The sequence below is a fragment of the Carassius gibelio genome, chromosome A1, assembly GCF_023724105.1.
Source record: "Carassius gibelio isolate Cgi1373 ecotype wild population from Czech Republic chromosome A1, carGib1.2-hapl.c, whole genome shotgun sequence".
Taxonomy (NCBI): domain Eukaryota; kingdom Metazoa; phylum Chordata; class Actinopteri; order Cypriniformes; family Cyprinidae; genus Carassius; species Carassius gibelio.
This window is the reverse complement of record NC_068371.1, coordinates 1,172,854-1,190,954: the sequence shown is the minus strand read 5'-3', so window position 1 is coordinate 1,190,954 and position 18,101 is coordinate 1,172,854. Positions and strand designations below refer to the sequence as shown.

The 18,101-nt window shown below is 36.2% G+C and overlaps 1 protein-coding gene across 3 annotated transcripts in view; it reads left to right on the top strand.

The window, feature by feature from the left end:
* chst10 (carbohydrate sulfotransferase 10) overlaps nt 1-13,629 on the top strand; it is a 90,825-nt gene extending 77,196 nt beyond the window's left edge. For 2 of the 3 annotated variants that reach the window (XM_052545438.1, XM_052545355.1), the window contains exon 6: nt 11,089-12,215. In XM_052545438.1, coding sequence (XP_052401398.1) covers nt 11,089-11,638 — 550 coding nt within the window. In that variant the 3' untranslated portion in view covers nt 11,639-12,215. Of the gene's footprint in view, nt 1-11,088 lie in introns of all 3 variants that reach the window. The other variant, XM_052545521.1, reaches the window with a different exon arrangement.
* The last annotated feature ends 4,472 nt before the right edge of the window (nt 13,630-18,101 follow it).

The window sequence follows — 18,101 nt, the reverse complement described above, 5'->3', positions numbered from 1 at the left end:
CAAGAACATGACCGCTTACCATTTGAAGACACGGAACAAGTCATGGAACAACTAAGAGAGTTCCTTCAAGACAATTTACATGCAGGTGACCACAAATTTGAGTCATGCTCGCTGTGACCAGCGACAGAACGGAAGGCCGGTGATCACCTGGTGCACCACATCAGAGATGACAAGCACCTGTTCAACAACAACCCAGAACGAACAAGTCTTTCACGGCCAACTGTTGATGAAAAATCTGAGGTACTAAAGGACATCACCTCAGTCACTAACAAACTGTCAAATTAACTCCAAGTACCACATTCCCTGTCTGTGCAACAGCAACCACCAGAGCACAGAAGGTCAGAAAGTCTGCTACAGTCAGAAGGCATCACAAGAAAAATGCAACATAGGAGACAAGTTTTGCAACTCAGCTTCACACAGCCATGCCAAACTGCCTCCGACTGTCTGCCAAAGAACTTCCTGCCTTGCTGGACTGACCCTCATTAGACCATGGACACGCCCTCATCCAAGCCAAGGATGCAGAGAGCCAGTCTTCAGTGACATGCTAGGAAAAGGGGGAGACAACACAGACTTGAACAGATCTGACCACACATGCACTACACCAGTAACACACAACATTACCTACACCCAGAGGTAAACACATCTACTGATAACACAGTCAACAAACATATTCTTCAATTTAACGTATTGCTGTAAACTTGGGATTCCATATTTCCATTCTCTTAAACTCATCTTTCCCTAACTTTCAACCTTCCTGCAACTTGTGTGAATGTGTGTGTGCGTGCGTTTATGTGTTAGATTAGGTTATATGTCTTAGATTTATCTAATAAAGCCTTATTCATATTGAAAAGAGAAGTATCTTGTGTTTTGTGCTTACAAGTTAATGTCTTAAACTGCCGATCTTGTTACTGTGCTAATTGATAGTGTTTCACTATAGTTTGGATATTAGTATCCAGCGCAGATTTGATGTTAAACGGCTAGTTCACTGAATCGCAGGGCGTCTCCGTGACCAGCCGTGAAACAGTGATTCTGTTCAAATTCCCTTTAAAATCTTAAATGATTCCCTTTGAGCTAAATTGACCTGTTTCCCTTACACTAGCAACATGGAAATCATGCTAGAGACTTGCTAGCCACATGCTAATCATGCTAGAAACATGCTAGCAACATGCTTACCATGTTAGCAAAATGCTAATCATGCTACAAACATGCTAGCGACATGCTAGCAACATGCTAATCATGCTACAAAAATGCTAGCAACATGCTAATCATGCTAGAAACAAGCTAACAACATGCTAGAGACATGCTAGCCACATGCTAATCATGCTAGAAACATGCTAGCAATATGCTAATCATGCTAGAAACATACTAGCAACATGCTAATCATGTTAGCAAAATGTTAGCGACATGATAACAACATACTAATCATGCTACAAAAATGCTAGCAACATGCTAGCAAAATGCTAATCATACTAGAAACATGTTAGCAAAATGCTAATAATGCTACAAACATGCTAGCGACATTCTTGCAACATGTTAATCATGCTACAAACATGCTAGCGACATGCTAGCAACATGCTAATCATGCTACAAACATGCTAGCAACATGCTAATCATGTTAGCAAAATGCTAGCGACATTCTAGCAAAATGCTAATCATACTAGAAACATGTTAGCAAAATGATTCCCTTTGAGCTAAATTGACCTGTTTCCCTTACACTAGCAACATGGAAATCATGCTAGAGACTTGCTAGCCACATGCTAATCATGCTAGAAACATGCTAGCAACATGCTTACCATGTTAGCAAAATGCTAATCATGCTACAAACATGCTAGCGACATGCTAGCAACATGCTAATCATGCTACAAAAATGCTAGCAACATGCTAATCATGCTAGAAACAAGCTAACAACATGCTAGAGACATGCTAGCCACATGCTAATCATGCTAGAAACATGCTAGCAATATGCTAATCATGCTAGAAACATACTAGCAACATGCTAATCATGTTAGCAAAATGTTAGCGACATGATAACAACATACTAATCATGCTTCAAAAATGCTAGCAACATGCTAGCAAAATGCTAATCATACTAGAAACATGTTAGCAAAATGCTAATAATGCTACAAACATGCTAGCGACATTCTTGCAACATGTTAATCATGCTACAAACATGCTAGCGACATGCTAGCAACATGCTAATCATGCTACAAACATGCTAGCAACATGCTAATCATGTTAGCAAAATGCTAGCGACATTCTAGCAAAATGCTAATCATACTAGAAACATGTTAGCAAAATGCTAATAATGCTACAAACATGCTAGCGACATGCTTGCAACATGCTAATCTTGCTACAAACATGTTAGCAACATGTTAATCATGCTAGAAACATGCTAGCAACATGCTAATCATGCTAACAACATGCTAATCATGCTACAAAAATGCTAGCAACATGCTAGATACAATGCTAATCATACTAGAAACATGTTAGCAAAATGCTAATAATGCTAGCGACATGCTAGCAACATGGTAATCATGCTACAAACATGCTAGTCACATGCTAATCATGCTAGAAAAATGCTAGCAAAATGCTAATAATGCTAGAAAAATGCTAGCAACATGTTAATCATGCTAGTAAAATGCTAGCGACATGCTAACAACATGCTAATCATGTTAACAAAATACTACCGACATGTTAACAACATGCTAATCATGCTACAAAAATGGTAGCAACATGCTAGCCACATGCTAATCATGCTAGAAACATGCTAGTAACATGCTAATCATGCTGGCAAAATGCTAGTGATATGCTAGCCACATGCTAATAATGCTAGAAACATACTAGCCACATGCTAATCATGTTAGAAACATGCTAGCAACATGCTAGTCGCATGCTAATCATGCTAGAAACATGCTAGCATTATGCTAATCCTACTAAAATCATGGTAGCAACAAGCTATTCACATACTAGAAACATGCTAGCAACATGCTAGTCACATGCTAGAAACATGCTAACAACATGCTAATCATGCTAAAATCATGCTAGCAACATGCTAATCATGCTAAAATCATGCTAGCAACATGCTAGAAACATGTTAGCAACTTTGTTAATCATGCTAACGACATGGTAGTCACTTGCTTATAATGCTAGTAATATGTTAATCACTTTCTTTTTTAAACTTCCTAATCTTTTCAAACTTTTAAATCTTTTTAAACTTTTTAAGCTTTTCAAACTTTCTAAATTTTTCTAACTTTCTGGCCAGGCTTTTTCAAGCCAACTTAAAGTTTGAAAACAAACTTTACTATCTAGTTCTTATTTAACCTTGTATTTGATAGTTTTATATATAGCTATTATTTAACCTTTACTTCGCCTGTTTAATTTAATTTAATTATGTCCAGTTTAGTTCTTTGCAGTCCCGAGTTCTGTGTTTTTTGTCTCTGTAGCACCTTGGTCCTGGAGAAACACTTTCTTGTTTTTACTGTATACTAACTGTATAGAGCTGGAATGACAATACAGCTACTCTAACCCTGACTCTGACAACCATCGGCAAAAGACCAGGAACCAGACAAGTCTTTTGCACCTGTTTTGCAGACTGGAATTAAACCACACTGTGCTGGTGTCAACTGGCCAGAGAACTGGCCCCCTAACTGAGCCTTGTTTCTACCAAGGTTTCTTCTCCATTCCGGTCACGGATGGAGTTTTGGTTCCTTCCTACTGTCACCATTGGCTTGTTGGGGTTGCTTGACTGGTTGCACAGACACTATTGGAAGAGAGCTGAACAGGATAATGACATCACTGAATTCAAAAATGAACTGACATTAGCTGAAGAAATTACTGTTATTATCTTCTTGCATTGTTGATAAACTGTTTTCCTTTTTAACATGGTAAAATTGCTTTGACACAACCAGTATTGTATAAAGAGCTATACAATTTTTTTTTTTTTTTTTGACTTGACAAGACTTCACAGATTCCCCTTTTGGTGAGTTTCTATTAACAGGACGTCAAAAGACATACATAAAAGTCATACATAGCAATGGGGTTAGCCCTTCCTCCTAACTGAGATGAAAGTTTTCTTAAAGAAGCTCTCTGAAAGGATTCTTAGAATCTTTAAGAATATAGGCCAAGATTGTAGAGGAAACATTCACTCCACATGTACGGGAATGTCTGCGGTTTTAAACAGAAATCACTCTGCAAAAGGCGATTATGATCTGGGGAGTCTGCAGTAGTTTTTGCTAAAGCTATAGAACACACTGAAACTTCAGTTAAAGTGGTGAATACTGGCTCACGTGAAGGTGCAAAACAGCTGTGGTGACAGAGATCTTATCCACACAAGTCCATCCATAGATTGCTTTTTACATCTAGATCTAGCTGCTTTCCACAAAGCTCCTTGGACACGTAGACATGAGCATTGCCCGATGGTCTGCACGCTTCTTCTTGTGCTTTAATTACAACATGAAATACAAGCCTGGGTGAGACAATGTGACAGCTGTTTGTTTTTCCAGACTTCTGCTTCCAACCACTGATTACAGCCGAGAGCAAGAGCCTGGTGGCACTAGAGCTTAAGTCTACGTGTGATGACTGTCCTATTCTTCATCAGGTTAAGACTTGCATTGCAAAGTGGCGGCCTCATAGTGTGAAAAGCTCACCTATTGCTGTTTGTCAGCATCTTTGGAATGAGCTGTCTGTACAAGATGGGTACGTAATCCTGGGCACACATTGAGTGATCGTTCCAGAAGCATTGCAATCCAAGTTCATCCAGTTGGCGCATGCCACCCATCAAGGGATGGTGCGTACAAAGCAGAGGCTGATTGACTTGTATTGATGGACTATCAAGTGGAAAATTGCATCAAATCCTGTTCTACCTGCCTCCAGCATGATAAAACTACTAATACTCATGTAGCTCCACACCATCCTGCGCCTACTCCAACATCCACTTGGGTAAAGCTGGCTTTTGATGTAGTTGGGCCCTTGAATAATGCTCTTCAAGGATGTTGCTTTGCTATGACACTGATTACAACACTAAATGGCCCGATATTGCAATCACACCTGATGTTACTTCTATGACTCTTGTGTAGTTCTTCTTGTGAAGTGTTCAAAGACTGCTAGAATTGAAGGTAAAGAGTGGAAAGCTTTTGTGAGTTTCTACATGCTAACAGAGCAACTCCACATGTATTTGCATGGCAAAATAATTTGAAATAAATCATCCAACATTCACAAAGCAAAGTCATCCTGTGTCACTGCATCTGATACAGCTTCTCTAGCAGAAGACTCTTTCAAGCTTCTTGAAGCACCTTCCCAGACACCTTAAATGTCATTATCTCTTTTTTGTACCTCACATCCTTTGTTGAGTGTGTCAGGCCCCAGTTTGGTCTAAGGACTGCAGGTGCTTCTCGATAAATTAGAATGTCATGGAAATGTTCACTGTGTCACTGCATCTGATACAGCTTCTCTAGCAGAAGACTCTTTCAAGCTTCTTGAAGCACCTTCCCAGACACCTTAAATGTCATTATCTCTTTTTTGTACCTCACATCCTTTGTTGAGTGTGTCAGGCCCCAGTTTGGTCTAAGGACTGCAGGTGCTTCTCGATAAATTAGAATGTCATGGAAATGTTCATTTATTTGAGTAATTCAACTCAAATTGTGAAACTTGTTCTTAAATAAATTCAGTGCACACAGACTGAAGTAGTTTAAGTCTTTGGTTCTCTTAAAGGGGGGGTGAAATGCTATTTCATGCATACTGAGTTTTTTACACTGTTAAAGAGAGGGACTCATTTTGCTTTAATTACTGCCCTCAAAAAAAGGTGATCAGTTTGTGGCACTGCTGAGGTGGTGTGGAAGCCCAGGTTTCTTTGTCAGTGACCTTCAGCTCATCTGCATTGATTTATTTCTTGTTTATCATTTTCCTCTTGACAGTAGACCATAGATTCTCTCAAGCAGGTGAATTTGCTGGCCAGTCAAGAACACCAACACCATGGTCATTTAACCAACTTTTGGTGCTTTTGGCAGTGTGGGCAGTTGCCAAATCCTGCTGGAAAATAAAATCAGCATCTTCAAAAAGTTGGTCAGCAGAAGGAAACATGAAGTGCTCCAAGATTTCTTGGTAAACAGGTGCAGTGACTTTGGTTTTTAAAGAACACAATGGACCAACACCAGCAATTGACATTGCACAGCAAATCATCACAGAATGTGGAAACTAGCCAAGGTAAGATGGCTCAGGAGTGGCTTAACAAGAGGAATACGACAACTGTAGCAACAATTCCATGACACGTCTGTGTGTGGTGGCTCTTGATGCCTTGACACCAGCCTTAGTCCATTCCTTTTGAAGTCAACTCAAACTCTTGAGTCGATTTTGCTGATAATCCTCATAAGACTGCAGTTCTCTCAGTTGGTTGTGCATCTTTTTCATCCACACTTTTTCCTTCCACTCAACCTTCTGTTAACATGCTTGGATACAGCACTCTGTGAACAGCCAGCTTCTTTGGCAATGGGTGTTTGTGGCTTACCCTGCTTGTGAAGGCTGTCAATGATTGTCTTTTGGACAACTGTCAGATCAGCAGTCTTCTCCATGATTGTGTAAGCCTAGTGAACCAAACTGAGAGACCATTTTGAAAGCTCAGGAAACCTTTACAGGTATTTTGGCATGTCACCATATTTTAATTTGTTGAGATTGAGATTCTGATTTATTGAGTACATGTATAGTAAATTAACATACTTTCCAGAAGGCCAACAGTTCACTAAAATTGAATTTTTTTATTGGTCTTATGAAGTATTCTAATTTGTTGAGATAGTGAATTGGTGGGTATTGTAAAATGTAAGCACACAATTAACCCTTTAAAACCGCACGTATCATATTTGATACACGAGTTTCTAAGACATATATTGAATCAGTGAGAGCAATACTTTCTTTGAAAACCTGTTGTATCTATTTTGATACGTGTATTCTGCCATCTTGTGGAATTTCACTGTACTGCAGGCAGTAGAGGGGTGATTTTTTAGCTTTTCAAAATGGCAGCTGCGATTGGATCAAGCCAGACGCTTTCGGCAGGAAAATAAAGGCTAATTTCAAGTTGTTAAGGTAAAAAATGATATTGGATTGCGCCTGATATAATTAATTTAACACTTTCTGAATTGAAATAATGCATAATTACTTAATAATTTAATCATTAAATTACAAGTAAATCGTGTTGGAAATTGTGTATCAAATTTGATACATCAGGTATTAATGGTGCTTTATGTCTAAACAGTAATGTCAAATTGTAGTAATGTTATCTACTTTATGACTACCACAGTGCAAACACACACAATATTGGGATGATTCAATTAATGGCAATTCATGACTGAAATGTCATATTAAAATATACAGTTTTGTTCAAAATAATAGCAGTACAATGTGACTAACCAGAATAATCAAGGTTTTTAGTATATTTTTTATTGCTACGTGGCAAACAAGTTACCAGTAGGTTCAGTAGATTCTCAGAAAACAAATGAGACCCAGCATTCATGATATGCACGCTCTTAAGGCTGTGCAATTGGGCAATTAGTTGAATTAGTTGAAAGGGATGTGTTCAAAAAAATAGCAGTGTGGCATTCAATCACTGAGGTCATCAATTTTGTGAAGAAACAGGTGTGAATCAGGTGGCCCCTATTTAAGGATGAAGCCAACACTTGTTGAACATGCATTTGAAAGCTGAGGAAATGGGTCGTTCAAGACATTGTTCAGAAGAACAGCGTACTTTGATTAAAAAGTTGATTAGAGAGGGGAAAACCTATAAAGAGGTGCAAAAAATGATAGGCTGTTCAGCTAAAATGATCTCCAATGCCTTAAAATGGAGAGCAAAACCAGAGAGACGTGGAAGAAAACGGAAGACAACCATCAAAATGGATAGAAGAATAACCAGAATGGCAAAGGCTCAGCCAATGATCACCTCCAGGATGATCAAAGACAGTCTGGAGTTACCTGCAAGTACTGTGACAGTTAGAAGACGTCTGTGTGAAGCTAATCTATTTTCAAGAATCCCCCGCAAAGTCCATCTGTTAAAAAAAAGGCATGTGCAGAAGAGGTTACAATTTGCCAAAGAACACATCAACTGGCCTAAAGAGAAATGGAGGAACATTTTGTGGACTGATGAGAGTAAAATTGTTCTTTTTGGGTCCAAGGGCCACAGGCAGTTTGTGAGACGACCCCCAAACTCTGAATTCAAGCCACAGTACACAGTGAAGACAGTGAAGCATGGAGGTGCAAGCATCATGATATGGGCATGTTCCTACTATGGTGTTGGGCCTATTTATCGCATACCAGGGATCATGGATCAGTTTGCATATGTTAAAATACTTGAAGAGGTCATGTTGCCCTATGCTGAAGAGGACATGCCCTTGAAATGGTTGTTTCAACAAGACAATGACCCAAAACACACTAGTAAACGGGCAAAGTCTTGGTTCCAAACCAACAAAATTAATGTTATGGAGTGGCCAGCCCAATCTCCAGACCTTAATCCAATTGAGAACTTGTGGGGTGATATCAAAAATGCTGTTTCTGAAGCAAAACCAAGAAATGTGAATGAATTGTGGAATGTTGTTAAAGAATCATGGAGTGGAATAACAGCTGAGAGGTGCCACAAGTTGGTTGACCCCATGCCACACAGATGTCAAGCAGTTTTAAAAAACTGTGGTCATACAACTAAATATTAGTTTAGTGATTCACAGGATTGCTAAATCCCAGAAAAAAAAAATGTTTGTACAAAATAGTTTTGAGTTTGTACAGTCAAAGGTAGACACTGCTATTTTTTTGAACACACCCCTTTCAACTAATTGCCCAATTGCACAGCCTTAAGAGCGTGCATATCATGAATGCTGGGTCTTGTTTGTTTTCTGACAATCTACTGAACCTACTGGTAACTTGTTTGCCACGTAGCAATAAAAAATATACTAAAAACCTTGATTATTCTGGTTAGTCACATTGTACTGCTATTATTTTGAACAATACTGTATATTGTGTTAAAAATGCACATATTAAATTTGAAACTGCAGGTATAAGGTTCTTTATCCCTGAATAGTCGTGTCAAATATTTTTTTAATGTAATCTACAATATGCCTACCACAATGTCATCTTACAATACATTTAGGTTATTTTTACAGTAACAATTCCTCTAAAATTATAATCAATATGCTGGAATCATCAATTTTTATGTGTATTTTTAGATGCCAAAAAGATTAGAGGAAGAAGAAAGAGAAAAAAAAGCATCTTCAAAATGTAATCAACATAATAATGGATGGCAATTCAAGTGACCTAGAGCAGTTAGAGGAAGAGGAGGAGAAGGAGAATGATGAGGAATGGATTCCTCAGGCCATGCATGATGATGGAAGTTCAGACAGCAGTGATGAAGAAGATTATCAATTCGAAAGTGTAGTCCAGAGCAGCATAGAAGTTGAGGTCCCAACAACACAGGACAGATTCAAATGGCAGTCGGTGAAGGATAATGCAAAAAAGAAAGAATACAGATGGAGATAAAAACAATTTCAACCTCCATCTGTCGATTTCATTGCATCTGATGAGGAAGGGACAGAAGACAGGTGTAACTGGACTCCATACATGTATTTCAAACAGTTTGTCACTGATGAAATGCTACAGGAAACGGCAGAACAAACAAATATGTACAGCGTACAAAAAGAGGGCAAGTCAGTAAACACAACTGCCAAAGAGATAGAGAAAGTTGCAAGCATTGAACCAACAATCATTTCTCACATGTGTACTGTAAGAAGTGTAAGGTGCATCTTTGCCTGAACAAAGACAGAAACTGCTTTCGTGACTACCACAAAGTGAAATAAAAGGACTGGAAAAAAGATCTATGTAAAAAAAAAGAGAGAAAAACTGCCTAAAATGTTCTATATTTTCAAATTGTTAAAGGCATAATAGATTTTTTTTGTATCTAAAATCTACACTGTTGTAAGCAAAACGTTCCCTAAAAGCCTGATGTATCAAATGTGATACAAAAAATATATCATAAACAATATGAGTTGGCAAAATTTTTTGGGGGGGATTTTGATTCAAGGATTAATAAACATCTAATTTCCAAAAATATATAATTTTCTGCCATTTTTTTAATGTGTCAGGCTTTAAAGGGTTAAAAGAACCAAAAGACTTAAACCACTTCAGTCTGTGTGCACTGAATTTATTTAATACATGAGTTTCATTGAGTTGAGTTACTGAAATAAATAACCTTTCCACGACATTATCATTTATTGAGAAGCACCTGTATGTAAAGGGGCATACTTTGTAACTTAATAGGGGATGGAGATACAAGGTGTTGGAAAAAATTATTATAGTCTAATAAAGGTGTTTCAGACATGTTATTTTATATATATATATATATATATATATATATATATATATATATATATATATATATATATATATATATATATATATATATATACATAATACACTCATGGTTGTTGTTTTTCTGGTGTTCTGTGATTCATTTCATATAATCCAATTTTTCTTTCTTCCACAAAAAAGGTGGGATGTAGTAATGAAAAGAGTTGTTAGCCTTAAGTTAATTGCTGTGAAAAATACAACACGAGTGCATTGGGGGTTATGGGAAGTGCTCCTGTCTGGTGTTCTGTGTTTCATTTCATTTAACTTATAATCCAATTTTTCTTTCTTCCACAAAAAAGGTGGGATGTAGTAATGAAAAGAGTTGTTAGCCTTAAGTTAATTGCTGTGAAAAATACAACACGAGTGCATTGGGGATTATGGGAAGTGCTCCTGTTTCCAGTTCCTTAAGGGATTTGAATCATAGAAATGTGATAGTGTGTCTGCCTTTAAAACAACACTAGGAAGATGGACCTTGTTTCTAAAGGTTTATCAATGCATTTCTCACTTTGTGGGTGAGTGTCCTGAACACACATGATGGAAAAAGAATGTACTGTCATGCATAAATTCATTTGTATGTTAACAGCTACAAATATCTTTAATTTACTTATTACTAAACAAGTATGAAGTAGGTCTGTGAAAATTACATCAATTTGAAATGTTTAAAATAATAGTTTATACTTTTATCCTGACTTTGTGTTTTTGTTTGGTTCACAGGTTAAATTCCTATTTCAAGTTCTTTATTGTGAGAGACCCATTTGAGCGTCTCATATCTGCTTTCAAGGACAAGTTTGTGAAGAACCCAAGATTTGAACCTTGGTACAAACATGACATTGCCCCAGCCATCATTCGTAAATATCGCAAGAGTCACCATGATGATAGTGGAAAAGTGGGTCTTCAGTTTGAAGACTTTGTACGGTACTTGGGTGACAAGTCAGGCCGACAGCACTTGGATAGGCAGTTTGGTGACCACATTATTCACTGGATGACATATGCTGAACTGTGTGCTCCTTGTGATATCCCCTACAATGTTGTGGGACACCATGAGACTCTGGAGCATGATGCTCCTTATATTCTAAAAGCTGCTGGTATTTCTGACCTGGTGTCATACCCAAATATCCCACCAGGGATAACCCGCTACAACCACACCAAAGTGGAACGCTATTTTACTGGAATCAGCCAACGAGATGTTCGTCGACTCTACGCTCGCTACCAGGGAGACTTCAGCCTGTTTGATTACCAGAGACCTGCCTTCCTAGTGGGCTGACATTGAGATTTCCTGACTCCATTATATATATATATATATATATATATATATATATATATAGAGAGAGAGAGAGAGAGAGAGAGAGAGAGAGAGAGAGAGAGAGAGAGAGAGAGAGATAGATAGATAGATAGATAGATAGATAGATAGATAGATAGATAGATAGATAGATGTGTTGTTCTTTTGCACTGATCTGAGACTTAATTAGTTACTATACACATAATAGTATGTTTGAAGACATTCATGTGTGGATTTGGGTTGGTCCGGAATCTGCACTAGAGAGTAAATTTTAAGATGAATTACTAAGATCAAACAGTGCATAATTAAAGTTTATATTTTATTTTATTTTTCTTTGGTAATATCTGTATTTACCATACAATAATTAAGTGCCATAATATTATTTTGAAAAGTTTTATAAAAAAGTTTATTTAAGACAGTGAATTAGGTAAAACTGTAAACCAGTTTACTATGGATTCATTTTCTAAAATACTGTCTTCTCTATCCTTTCTACTTAAGGGATTGTAGTACTCAAGGATCCTAAAAGACAATTTAATAAATCTTACAGTTTTGATCTTAACAATGTTAATTTTCATTATTCATCATTTCATTCTGGTACTATATAATAAATCATCCCTCTTATATGCTCTTCATTATGTATCTATATTTATATTTTTCAAAGCTACCTTTATATGTCTGTATGTAACTAAATTAGTACCAAAACATATCTAAATATCCAAAAAGGTTTGGGATATGATTTAGGATATGGAGCTCTTAGAAAAAAGTTCTTTTTTTTTTTCTTTCAGCCCATCAAATAGGTTCAGCATTAAATTTACAGGTTCTATTGTGGTAAAAAAAGATTCAAATGTGATGCTATCTGGGAGAACCTGTACGATGTCATATCTTGTAGGGCTAGGTAAAAAAAATTTTAATAGATTTTTATTTTATTTTTTTTTATGACGTCAATTCACATGCTCGCTGTGCTTTCAGTATCTGTCATCTCACTATGATGATATGAATACGCAAATTTCATCCCCAGCTGCTCTGAGAGTCACTTCATTAGCATTTTATTGTTTAATTTGACAAAACTACCATCATATCACATAGACAGCTGCTGCAAGTTCCTTACAGCAACCTATCAAAATAAAGGTTTATTTTAACAAGAAGAAACTGTCAAAAATATATTACTATTTAGCACTCTGGGGCCCTTCTTTTAATGATGTAGCAAGTACATTGGATGTTATTGGAAGTGTTCCCAGTTCCGGTTGACCAAATTAATGCAGCCTAAAAATTATTTAATGGATTTGAATATTAGAAATGTTTTAGTGTCTTATGTGTAATTCAAGTTAAAGAGATTGGTTTTTAATCTAGATTTAAACTGACTTTAAACTGAGTGTACTCTGCCTCCCGAACAATGTTAGAAAGGTTATTCCAGAGTTTGTGCACTAAATAGGAAAAGGATCTGCCGCCCGCAGTTTATTTTATAAAATTTTTCCAGCGATTTTTATCATATTTCACTGCTGTTTCTATACATGCTGTTTTTATGTCCCGGTGACCGGTGAAAGTGCAGTTCTGATTCTCAGCCCATTCATTTAGATAGGAGCTGGTCTTGTTATTCTGAAATAGCTGCCCGGAGGCGTTGCCAAGATGGCAGGCCGAGTGGCACGACTTGCCTGAAAGGACTTTGACTATAATGTAACAAGATATCATTCGAATACTGCGGTGCTAAATTCAGGGATTTATAAGTAACAAGCAACTACTACTAATATATATTAATAAATCTTAATTTTTAAAGGAATTATCAAATTTGTTTTCTTTTTAATTTTAACAGTAAATCTCTGTTATGCAGCACTTTGCTTGCCAAAAAATAAGTTTTTTTCACTTTATTAGGATACATTAAATTGTTTTATGCCTTCATCTGTTTACCAGAAAAAAATAAGAACATTTTATATGGTCTATATTATTGTTTAAAAAATAAAATAAAGGTTTAAAATACAGGCTTGTGGCTCTTAAGTTCTTTTTATAACTTCACCATTTGTAAACTGATGTTTTCTGATCTTATTTTAGAAATATCAGTAACATTTGTATTAAAACTATATTCACTGAATGTAATAAAAAAAAAAATCAAGAATCGATTCAAATCAAATCGAGAACTTGTGAATCGAATTGGCACATCTGAATCGATACCCAGTACTAAAATCTTGTCTATAATCTCTGAAAATATATTGGCAAAATTCACTTGTTTAGTACAGAAAAATTGCGATTTATTGAAGCAAGAAGAAAAGACTGTCTTTCTATCATGTTAAGAACATGCTGCTGAGGTGCTTTCTCTTAACACACAAAAACATAACATATATAATAAATGTGTATCAATGCACATTTCCCACCAGTCCTGTGAGAAGAATGGCATATAAGCTTATATTAGTTATTGCACAAAAACTGCTCTCTGGCTTGCTTAGTTCGGGACACTTCATTTACAGCGATATTGTTGACTTGATTGCAAATGATTGCACAGATACTATTTAAACTGAACTGAGCTGGATGATGACATCACTGAATTCAATGATGAACTTTCAACTGTCATTTTGCATTATTGATACACTGTTTGCCTAATTAATGTTGTTCAGTTGTTTGACATAATTCATAATTAAATACCATAATTTTGAAAAAAAAATTTGTTTGTTTGTTTAAAGCGCTATATAAATAAAGATGATATCCAGAGAGTAAAAAAGGGCTCAGAAAATCACTCTGGATCCCTCACATCCAAGTTATCCCCTTTTTGAACTTTTGCCATCTGGCCGGCACTTCAGAGCTGCAAATACCAGGACAGCCAGGAACAAGAACAGTTTCTTCCCCCAGGCAATGTACCTCATGAACAGTTAAATGTTCTCCAATTATGCAATACAAATGTGCAATAACCGATATAATTATTTGTTACCACCATCTTAGTATATTCTTGCATTTCACTCTAGTGTATTTAATATTATCTATAACACAACTGTTCATACAATGTATTTGTTTTTTTTGTTTGTTTGATTTTTTTTTTTTTTCAATATTTGTCTATTTATATTTACATATATGTATTATTATTATTATTATTATTATCATTATTGGTCTGTGTATTGTTGTCTCTGTGTACTGGAAGATTATGTCACTAAAACAAATTAGTTTAATGCGCAAGCATACTTGATAATAAAGGTTTCTGATTCTGATTCTGAAATCAGAAAAACAAGTGGAGTGTTAATGCTCACATCTAAAAGCTAGTGTTTCAGCACAGTCTAAGCAAGATGCACTTTAAGCTGCTGTTACAGCTGAATTCAATTCAAGTTTATTTGTATAGTGCTTTTTACAATACAAATAATTATAAAGCAACTTTACAGAAAATTAAGTTTCTACAATATTTAGTAGTAAATTTATATGACAGGATTTAGTTAGTTAGGTACACAGGAGCTAAACCATTTAGGGCCTGGTAGCACTTTATTTTACAGTCCTGTTCCTCATGTACATACTATGTACTTATTACAGTAATTACAATAACTGTAATAACTAGGCACCATGTAGTTACCTTGTATTACCAGAACTTTCTTAGGTAAATACACTGTAAGTACACTATAAGTACATGTTATACAATAATGTTGAAATAGTGCTTCTGTTCAAATGAAGTGAAATCTAGCCCAAATCTGATCAAAAGCTGCTCTCTCAATCAAGGAAAGCTGCTTCATTCAATGTTTAGTGCAAAACTTGCTAAACTGAAAGATGCTTATGTCTTATGAAATAAAATGTTTTCTGAAATGCAGTGAGACAGTTTTTAATGTGTTAGAAGTTATATACACAAAAACTTATGTTAGAGCTTCAATGCTCAGGTTGGTCAGTTTTCAGGTTTCTGAGACCAATAATGTTGAAATAGTGCTTCTGTTCAAATGAAGTGAAATCTAGCCCAAATCTGATCAAAAGCTGCTCTCTCAATTACAGAAAGCTGCTTCTTTCAATGTTTAGTGCAAAACTTGCCAAACTGAAAGATGCTTATGTCTTATGAAACAAAATGTTTTCACAAATGCAGTGTGAAACAGTTTTTGCAACGTGATCTAATGAGAATACGTGTGTATTTTTACGTTAATTTTGGTTCTACCACACGTACATTTACTTACGTTTTCATGCACATAAAAACTTACAATTCTGACGTACCATTTATAGCAGTAAAACGTACAAATAGTTACGTGTTAGTAGCGAAAAAAAAACGTAAATAATCTAACGTAAAGTGTGAATGTATATGAATTCCCATGTATTAATATTAAAATTGTGGCTTTAATGATTTAAATCTGTTGTAATTAATTGTTATATCAATACATGTTTTTTATTGAAAGCAGTTTACTCATCTACTTAATAGGAAATGACATTTCTGTGCAATACAACCATAGATACACAAAAGCACAGCATAAAATTACAAATCACGTCCATTTTATTTGTTTGCTGTACTCCATATCTTTAGAATTCCGATGTTTGCAAGGAACATATCCAAATTCAGCCCTTTATCAATCGATCTTCATCTTCATTCTCAGCAACAGCGAAAGCCCGCTCTGGTTATGATTCGAATTTGAAAATAGTGCCAGTGCTCCACGACTTGGTTTAAGGCACTGATATCGAACGCTAATTGGTTCTCACCTAATTCGTCACAGATTGCGACATGTCGCAACACAGACACATAATTTCACGGATTAATAAATTAAATTCTGCTCTGTACCCTATAAAAACGATTACCTCCAGAGAGGACTGCGACTGGAACTCATTATCATTTGAACTACTTTTGGTACCACTTTTGATATTTTTGCAAAAAATAAATGATTAACATTACGTTTGTTTTTCTGTTATTTGTTTATTTATAACAGTAACGTTATGTAGATTTAAGAAATGCTTATGGGTAGGTTTAGGGGTAGGTGTAGGATTAACATTAGTGGCACAAAATAACGTTTTAATGTTATATTTTTACTAAAATTGTTTTATTATGTTTTATTCTTTTAACATTCTGTATAAAATGGGTAGGTTTAGGTTTGGGTGGGGTATAGGGATCTTACATTTATCAAAAAAAATTATAAAAAGGGAAAATATACATTAATTTAAAAAAAAATCAGATACGCATTGAAAATCAGCTTCATGAGCAAATTTCTATGGATAACTGGTCAGAGAACATGTTCTATCTGTACGTATTTGAGGTTGTTTTTACGTAAATTTAGATACGTATCGAACCTGTAATTACGTCCAGATAATACATAAACGACACTATAAATATGTAAAGACACATACGTATTGGACAGTTTTAATTTACGTCTAAATATGTACGTTTTGATTGTGAGATCAGGCTGGTTTTTTATGTGTTAGAAGTTATATACACAAAAACTTATGTTAGAGCTTCAATGCTCAGCAGGGTCGGCGCCATGTGGGGGCCCCAGGGGGCCTGGCCCGGCCACCTAGGTTACTGTGCCCCCTCACCTCTAGTCAGCACACCACCCTCAGGCTGGCAACACACTGGATGCGTGGCGCAAGCGTCTCAGAAGCATGGCGTGTCGGTTTTTAATTCGGCTCCCACAGGTTAGAGTTTACAGACCGCCTGCGTGAGAACCGACGTCTATTTTTTACAGCGACACGCGCGCGTGTTGGAAGCGTTTCCAGGCAAAATATAATAGGAAAATGTGTTTATATGTCATTTTGTACACAAATACATATGAATTCATGATATTTAGATATTTGAAAGTCTATAGGTTGACATAAATTCAGATATAAATGTAATTTAAAAAATAAATAAATAATTATCGATTTTCAAATATTGCACCTGTCAAACAATCTATTTCGCCGTCAATACTTTTGACGGTGTCCTTTATCAGTAGGCGTAGGTGTAGGTGTGTAAAAAAAGTTGATATTGTTGTCATGAAGACAAGAGCCTGGTCTGTCAACGGTCTCCCTCTACAGCAGCAGCGCGCCAGCGCTACACCACTGGTTGCCACCCTAGGTTCTTTTTTTGCTCAATCCTGCCAATATCACTCTGCAAGGAGAGGATACAGACCTTTTAACTGAGATGAAACTTGTATCTTCACCGGCCGAATGTGTGCGCAATCTCCGCAGCGAAGATTAATTCTGCATTCTCTGTGACACAGTAACAGCAATCACTAAAATACACCTGTTTGAGCAAAACGGAGGCGACAGTTAAACAAGAACCTGACTGAATATGTAGTTGAAGAAACAACTGGAGCCAACATCATTGATAAAGTGGAGCTACGCAGGCTGTACTTCAGTGCTTTGGATCAGTGGCGTAGCCACCCAAAAATATATACAGAATTATTTTTTATAGTCACAATAAAAAATGTTTAATTAACTTGGATATTGTTGTTTACTTAGAAAATATAAATATTTTTTAAATCAACCCTTTCACGCGTAAGTTCAAATATTTTTAAATGACCCCTTGTTTCTATGGCGA